Below are 9,374 nucleotides of genomic sequence, written 5' to 3' on the forward strand. Positions count from 1 at the left end.
TATGCATATGTATAGCCGTTGGTAATGTCTTTGAATCCTCCCTAACCCCCCCCCATTCCCCTCTCCCCCAGTGAAGTACCGACTCTGCCAGTGTTGCCATCTCGTATCCGTGTGATTTCTTTGTGTACTTATTTTGTATTTCATGGTAATTTCTTTAATGTATCGAATTGCTATTATATATCATTATGTAAGTTTGTGCCTTATACTCTTAAGTTGTTGTATAGCGAATTAGAAGTTCCTGAATGAGTTTATATTGTAAAGGAGTTAGTGAGATTTGAAAGTTGAAGGTATGTTGACTTATTAGAGGTGGTAACAGTGTCGCCTCTTGGTAAAAGTGCCTCAAGACGTCACTGTTCTTTGGTCTTTTCAGGCGAGCGGACGTGTTAGGTTGTTGTCCGTGATTTGTGACCTTATATTGGGGTATTGTGCCTGCTAGATGTTAATATGTAACTGTATGTATGTATATGGATCATTTTCTACTGTTGTCCATTATGTATACCAGGTGGTAGGTGATTATTATGTGTCTTAGTGAAGTGATATATTTTGAGGAACTTGTGAAATGCCAAGGTGCTGTATGTGATAGTATTCCTCTTACCTCATGTATTATTGGTTGACACACCACCATCCTTGTTGGTATTAGCAGCATATAGGCACTAGTGTTCCACTGCGCTAGGCAAGGTTCCTGGTGTCAGCTAGTGTTGATTGATGCAGTTTATAGACTTGTATTTGATGTATCATGCCCAGTTGTTGAGAAGCTGGATATGTGTGTGAAATTAGTAGAGTATTGTAGTATTACTGTTATGGAAGGTTATTAATGCCAGTAAACTGGAATATTTGTTGCTAGCTTTTTACTCCCCCTAGAACCTTGAGTGATATGTGGCCAGGCTATGTGTTCCAGTGATGCTGAAGGCTACTACCTTAAAATAGGTATATGGAGGTTATATCTCCCCGATCATGACATAGAGATTATTAAAAGTGGGCGCCTAGTCCGTGATCATCAATAAGGTAACTCCTGTTGTTTGAGGTTCTTTATGAAGTAACTCCTGTGTTTCCAGGACAATTATTGTTGTAATCCTAGTGTTGAGGATTAACAATTATATATGACACAGTAGACCTTATCCATGATTATTTTCTAGCTTGTTGTGCCTATTTGAAGTGAATGTTACGGTATCATTTCCTTGAAGACGCTTTGATGACTTGTGTTTCTGTATTATGATTCAGCTTGCAGTCCTATGTGAACCCAGTTATTACTGCACTTGCAACACTGCACGACAGAGGTAAACGTTACATTTTTGTTGCAGGGTCATATGCTAATTAGTATATTCTTATTGTGGTATAATATTTTTTTCTGAAAGTGTCTAAATAATTAATTATTATGGAGCAATTAGTAAAAGAAATTTTGCAAAATCCATCAGTAGATAGGATTAAGACCTTGACAAAATCCGTGTTGATTTGTATGGGAAAACCTTAGAGTTAGAAGTGGCACCCAGAATGACAAAAGCTAAGATACTGAGAAATATTTTTTCTGCATCTAGTAGAAGATGGCTTGTTAAGTGATGAGGTATTAGAAAAATACCCTGATGAGTTTGAGAGTACTGCCAGACTAAGAAGGCAGGAGTTAGAGCTTCAACTAAAGCAAGTTGAGTTTGAAAGGTTTAAGTGTGTAGAAGAAACTAAACAAAGATAAGAAGAAACTAAACAAAGAGAAGAGGAAACTAAGCAGAGTTAGAGACAGTTAGAATTAAACAGCAGATGGCTGAGGCGCAGATTAGGCTTAAGGAGAAAAAGTTAGAAGCTGCAGCAGCTGCCAGTAGTGAGGGCTCTAAGGGAAGTTCTCGTATAAGTAGTCACAGTCGTGGACGTTACTTCCCTAAAGGGTTTGAATTACCCAAATTTAATGAGAAGGACCTGAACTGTTTTTCTTACACTTTTCCAAGCTAGCTACTAGTTTCAAATGGCCAGAAGATTCTTGGGTGACCATTATGCAAGGTCAGTTGTGAGGGAAGGCAAAAGAAATTTTCGCTTCGCTCCCATTCGAAGACAGCTTTCATTAACCCACAGTAAAAAAGAGGATCTTGCAAGTGTATGAACTAAATGCAGAAGCATTAAGACAAAAGTTTAAAGGTCTCAAGCATGCACCTGATCAGACAGTTACAGATTTTGCTCGAGTAAAAGAGTCAATTTTTGACTGGTGGTTAAACCGAAATAATATTCATGATTTGTTGCCACTTATGCAGCTCATCTTATTTGAAGAACTTTCGTCTTGTTTGCCTGCAAAGTTGACCATGGCACTAGCCACAGGTAGACGTTCTTACAAAGATGTTCATGAGTTAGCTATGTTGGCAGGTGAACATGAGTCGATTTATAAGATACCGTATAACAATTTTAACATGGCACCTAAAACATTCACTTCTAGGCAGTTAAATTCTGAAAGGTCAAAGAATAGTCATTATCATGCAAAATCTGTTCTTATAGCCAGGGCAGACCAAGCATCTGTTAGATCTAAGGGTACTGTTAACCTAAGTAAAGCTACATCAGATTCGACAAGTTCGACTGATGTGAAACAATGTAATTATTGTCACAAGAAAGGTCATGTTGTTCGTCATTGTTTCAGGTTACATCGGGAATTATGACCAAATGCCTGGGTGGTGAGTAGAAGTAGGCAATCTTGAGGTTATCTTGAGATGATTTTGGGGCTTTTTTAGTGTCCCCGCGGCCCGGTCCTCGACCAGGCCTCCACCCCCAGGAAGCAGCCCGTGACAGCTGACTAACACCCAGGTACCTATTTTACTGCTAGGTAACAGGGGCATAGGGTGAAAGAAACTCTGCCCATTGTTTCTCGCCGGCGCCTGGGATCGAACCCAGGACCACAGAATCACAAATCCCGCGTGCTGTCCGCTCGGCCGACCGGCTCCCTTACGACCGGCCGGCCGGCAAGGTCATAATTCTGAGACATTTGGTAAGAGTAAGCCACAGTGGCTTGCTGATTTTGACCCTTACATGATTCATGCAAAAATGGTTGGAGTTGTAGACAAGTGGATTCCTGTAGTTATGTTTAGAGACACTGGTGCACCGTTAACTTTGATTACTTTCAGTATGTTGTCCAAGGTCAAGAAGATTGACCTGGACAAAGTAATTCTTATACAGGGTATAGTTGAGGTAGTGTAACGTGTTCTCCTCATGCAAGTTTACATTAAATCCCCCTATACTCCTGGACTATGTACTGTAGGTGTGTGTGATACCTTACCTATTCCTGGTGTCGATATAATTCTTGGAAATGACATTGCCGGCATTATGTTAAACAGCCATCTTCCCATTTTGTTCAATAACCCAGGTAGAGTTCTCTCAGAAACGAGTGAGATTGATCCTAAAGTGTATCCAGCCTGAGCAGTCACCAGATCTCAAGTCACCAAGTCCCTGAGTGATGTTCCAATCCTACAACCGGAGGGATGGCTGGAAAACCTTCAACGTTAGAACCGGAAATTAACTTGGTTGACACTTTTATGTCTAGGTAGGATGAAGTTAGTGCAGTTGAGGGAGTTGTGCCAAGTAAAGAAGTTGTACCTTATGTTACTACCTCTTCCCCTAAGTTTGATATAAAATTCCACACCTTAACCCAACTTCAACAGAGTGATCATAGTTTAAATGCCTGTTTTTCTGAAGCTGTTAAGGAAGAGGATGCTTTGATAGATGATATTGGATACTTCCTCCGAGATCAGATGCTGATGAGACGATGGAGAACTAAGTTATCTCCCTCATCAGAGGACTGTGAGAGTGTTGCCCAGCTTGTGGTCCCCCAAAGCATACCGTGAACAAGTCTTCTCAGCTGCCCACGACGATCCATTAAGTGGTCACCAAGGGATTAGTCGAATGTTATACCAGGTATCAAAATATTTTTATTAGCCTAGTCTTAAAAAAGACATTGGTGAATATTGTAGACAGTGTGTAACCTGTCAAATAGTGCGTAAACCTTATCAGAGTGTACCCAAAGCTCCCCTGCATCCAATTGTAGTTCCAAGTGAACCTTTTTCCCACATCATTATCGACTGTGTAGGCCCTTTGAATAGGACAAAGTCAGGTCATGTATTTTTAATAACCTTAATGTGTGCCACATCCAAGTTTCCAGAAGCTTATCCAGTAAGAAACATAAGAGCAAAGACAGTTATCCATCACTTGACGAAATTCTGTACTTTGTTTGGACTACCTCGAGTTATCCAGACTGACAACGGTAGCAATTTTCGGTCTGCAGAGTTCAAACAATTTTGTGAGAAGTACCAAATAGAACATCGTGTGTCCAGTGCTTATCATCCACAAAGTTAAGGTGCCTTGTAGAGATTTCACCAGACTATGAAGCAGATGATACGAACTGTTGGTGAAGACTCCAGACGAAATTGGGATGAAGACTTACCTTTTATCTTGTTTGCAGCTCGAAATGGTTTACAGCATTCCTTGGGTTGTTCCCCGTTCCAATTAGTTTTCGGACACCAAGTGAGAGGCCCAATCCAGTTGCTGAGTGAAAGGTTGTTGGGAAACGTCTCTCTCCCTGATGGAAGTCGTCTGTTGAGTGAGATCCAGTCGAAGTTGAAGAAGTACCAAGACGTGGCAAGCGAGCATCTGAAGAAGTCGCAGTTGAAGATGACACAGAACCATGACAAGAAGTTCAGGGTGAAGTTCAGAAGTTTTCAGCCAGGTGATCTTGTTCTCGTTTTAAAGTCCATAGTGGAAACTGCTTTAGCTCATCATTTTGAAGGTCCGTTTGAAGTTGTTTGCAGACGTTCTGAGTTAACTTATAAAATAAAAGTCTGCAGGACCCTTCCAAGGTTATGGTAGTGCACATTAACAGGTTAAAAACATTTCAAGGCTCCAGGCCAGTGTCATGTGTGGTACAGGACACAGTCACCCCTGAGAACCATATATCTGATGACTTGTGTAATCATACCTTTTGTAATTCTTGGTTTGAGGAGATGATGGGACATTTGGATGAGGTTAAACAGGGAGAGTTGAGAATGTTACTACACCAGTATTCTATTCTGTTTGGAGAAGTTCCTACCCAGACCTCTGTTTTGAGCCATGATATTCAGCTTACAGACACCACCCCTATTCGTATGCATCCGAATAGAGTATCTCCAGAAAAGAGAGATATTATCAGGAGGGAAGTGGAGTTCCTCCTGGAAAAAGGTCTAGTTACACCCAGTCAGAGTTCCTGGAGTTCACCATGTTTGTTAGTTCCTAAACCGGATGGGAGTTGCCGCTTGTGTACTGATTACAAGCGGTTAAATAAGGTAACTGAAGTAGACACTTTCCCATTGTCATTGCTTGATGATTGTATCGACTAGATTGGTCACTGTCAATATATATCTAAACTCTATTCGTCCAAGGGTTATCATCAAGTGCCTTTGACAAGTCGAGCTAGTGAGTATTCAGCTTTTGTAACACCTGATGGTTGTTTTCAGTATAACGTTATGCCTTTTGGTCTTAAAAATGCCCCAGCAACCTTCCAGAGATTAATGAATTTGTTGCTGCAGGATATTCCCAATTTCCGTCCTTATTTAGATGACATTGTTTTATTTAGTGATTCTTGGCAAGAACATTTGCAGGGTTTAAATTTGTTGTTTGCTAAGTTGCAAGAGGCCAATCTTACTGTTAACCCAAAGAAATGTAATTTTGCTAGAGGTACAATTGTTTATCTAGGGCACGAGGTTGGTCAAGGTCTCAATGTATCATGCCTTTATCTGATAAAATTAATGTCATTGTTAATTATCCTATCTTGACTAACAAAAAAAACAAGTTCAACGATTTTTAGGGATGTGTGTCTATTACCGTAGGTACTGTAAGAACTTTTCTATGGTAGCTTCACCTCTGACTGATTTGTTGCAGCAGAGAACTAAACTTAAGTGGACTCCCCAGTGTCAAGAAGCCTTTGATGGTTTAAAAGGTATCTTATCTTCATCCCCAGTCCACGCTAGTCCTGATTTTACTAAGTCTTTTATCATGTATATCGATGCTTCTGATTTGGGTGCAGGTGCTGTCCTACTCCAGATTGGATGTGATAATGTTGAGCATCCTGTATACTATTTTTCGAGAAAGTTCCCTAGTACAGAGAGAAATTACTCTGTTGTTGAGTAGGAGGCTTATGCTCTTGTGTTGGCATGCAAGAAGTTTGAAGTAAATTTACATAGAAATAAGGTTGATGTATATACTGACCATAATTCTTTAATATTTATTGACAGAACGAAAATCCATAATAAAAATATTTTGAGGTGGTCTTTGTATCTGCAGGAATTCAATCTCCATATCCATCATATTCCTGGAAAGTTAAATGTTCTGGCTGATGAATTGTCTAAACGTTTCCCTGAACAAACCTATGTTGAAGACCCACCCTAAAATTTCGTGATTTACCATCATGAGATAATGATAATAATTACTAGTAATTGATTTAAAACTTGATGATGTTATATTCATATTATATATATTATATATATATTCTGTATATTGTAGTAGTTGATGCGGTATTTGTGCTTGCACCGTATATTTGTGCAGCTCATGTAGGTTATTGTGAATATATATGTATTATTCATGATGTGTGTTTTTGCGGTCCATGTCTGTAAGAATGTGTACACTGTGTCTCACATTGTACTCATTTATTGCGATGGAGGGATGTTATGACCACGTATACACTAGTATGATCATACTGAGAGTGGTGTATGATGTGCCCAAACTATACAGTGATAGCTTGGCTGATAGCCTCGTATCACGAATATTGTAAGTAGTATCTAATCTTTTGTGATAGTATATTACTATAACTTTGTGTATTGTCAATGTATGGATACACAACTAAGTACATTCTATTTCAGTATCAATGATGTATGCCATGTAATTGTGGACATATATTTATAAGTATAGTGATAGCAGTAGCCTAATGTCATGAAGTCTGAAAAACATCCTTGTATGCTTATTGTATGTAATGCTACATAAGTGCTGTATAGGTAACATAATGTGGACCATGATAGAGAATATATACATTTAGGTCTCGGATGTGTTACTCACATGTATACAGCGTAGTTTCCATTTTAGTGTTGTACCTTGCATTGTCCTCTTGTCATGTCATTTAAAGAAATTATGGCACTGAGAAATGCTTTCCACCTAGACAAGCTTTTGATACACAGGTTTTATATATCTACTTCACTTTTATATTCATGTATACATAGGTATAAACAGTTGGCCAACGTCATTGAATCCTCTTCAGCCCCACTTCCTCTCCCCCCCCCCCCCCGTGATGTACCGACTTGCGCCAGCGTTACCATGTCTTATCAATATGAAATCTTTGTGTATATATTTTTATATCCTGATAAATTCTCTAATGTATTGAATTCTTATTATGTAAGGTTGTGCCTTATACTCTTTACTTTGCCGTATATTAAATTAGAAGTTCATGAGTGAGTTATGTCTGTAAATGAGCAAGAGAGAGTTGAAAGTTGAGGGTCAGTTGACTCAGGGAGTTTGGATACAGTGTCACCCACGAGCAGGCTGGCTCAAGGTGCCATTACTCCTTGACTTTCCCAGACCAGCTCATGTGTAGCTTTCTGGTCAGAGATTTGTGACGTTATTTGGGGGCACAAATCTAGTGCCTGTTAGATTTAGTATCATGCAACAGTATGTATAAACATGAATCATTTCTACTGTTGTTCAACATGTATATAAGGTGGTAGAGATTTTATATGTCTTTCTGAGGTGAAAGTCTGAGGAACTTAAGTAATGCCATGGTGCTCTGTGTGATATTGTTTCTTCATTCCTCATGTGTTACTGGTAGTGACACCACTACCCTGTTTTGGTATTTGCAGCATATAGGCGCTAGTGTTCCACTGCGCCAGGGAAAGTTCCTGGTGTCAGCTAGTGTTGATTGATGAAGTTTCCAGACCTGTATTTGATGTATCATTGCCAGCTGGATATAAAGTAATAGTGTGTGGTATCAGTAGAATGTATTATTTTTTAATGTTATGTGGATTAAGATATTAATGCCAGTAAACTTTAATATTTGTTGCTAGCCTCTCACTCCCCTTGAACCTTGATAAATATAATTGGCCAGGCTATGTGTTCCAGTGATGCTGAAGGTTACTCTCTCTTAGCAATTAAGTGGAGGTTCTTGTCCTTGTCTTTTAACATTGAAATGGAGACCGTGACTCATAACAGCATAGCTCATAACATATTATTATGGGGGCACTGACTGTGATCCATAACACACCACACTTGTCTCACCACCACACCTGTCTCACCGTCACTACCACCACCACACCTGTCTCACCGTCACTACCACCACCACCACACCTGTCTCACCGTCACTACCACCACCACACCTGTCTCACCGTCACTACCACCACCTCCACACCTGTCTCACCGTCACTACCACCACCACACCTGTCTCACCGTCACTACCACCACCACACCTGTCTCACCGTCACTACCACCACCACACCTGTCTCACCGTCACTATCACCACCACACCTGTCTCACTGTCACTACCACCACCACACCTGTCTCACCGTCACTACCACCACCACACCTGTCACTACCACCATAACACCTGTCTCACCGTCACTACCACCACCTCCACACCTGTCACCGTCACTACCACCACCACACCTGTCTCACCGTCACTACCACCACCACCACACTTGTCTCACCGTCTCTACCACCACCACACATGTCTCACCGTCACTACCACCACACCTGTCTCACCGTCACTACCACCACCACACATGTCTCACCGTCACTACCACCACCACACATGTCTCACCGTCACTACCACCACCACACATGTCTCACCGTCACTACCACCACCACACATGTCTCACCGTCACTACCACCACCACACTTGTCTCCCTGTCAATACCACCAACACCACTCTTATTTCACCGTCACTACAACCACCTACGACGACTATTGTCTCCCCGTCACTACCATCACCACCACCACACTTGTTACACCGTCATTACCACCACCCATTACACCTGTCTCAATGTCACTACCACTACCACACATTTTTCACCGTCAATACCACCATCCACCACCACAATTGTCTCAATGTCACTACCACCAGCGAGTACGGTGAGGGGGGGAGACATCAGAGCGGCGAGATGTCACCAGCGGAGTCCCACAGGGCTCAGTACTTGGACCCATCCTGTTTCTAATATATGTAAACGATCTTCCGGAGGGTATAGACTCGTTCCTCTCAATGTTTGCTGATGATGCAAAAATTATGAGAAGAATCAAGACGGATGAAGATAGACAGAGACTACTGGATGACCTGGACAAACTGGAGGAATGGTCTAGAAAATGGCTGCTAAAGTTCAACTCAGGACAGTGTTAGGTAATGA

At 41.0% G+C, this 9,374-nt stretch overlaps 1 protein-coding gene across 1 annotated transcript in view; it reads left to right on the top strand.

Annotated features, from left to right (window-relative positions):
- Positions 1–1,687, top strand: part of LOC138357422 (uncharacterized) — a 12,732-nt gene extending 11,045 nt beyond the window's left edge. The window contains exon 2 of the mRNA XM_069314273.1: positions 1,536–1,687. Within this exon, the coding sequence (XP_069170374.1) occupies positions 1,536–1,687 (152 nt within the window). The remainder of the gene's footprint in view (positions 1–1,535) is intronic.
- The last annotated feature ends 7,687 nt before the right edge of the window (positions 1,688–9,374 follow it).

Source organism: Procambarus clarkii, chromosome 78, assembly GCF_040958095.1.
Source record: "Procambarus clarkii isolate CNS0578487 chromosome 78, FALCON_Pclarkii_2.0, whole genome shotgun sequence".
Classification (NCBI taxonomy): Eukaryota; Metazoa; Arthropoda; class Malacostraca; order Decapoda; family Cambaridae; genus Procambarus; species Procambarus clarkii.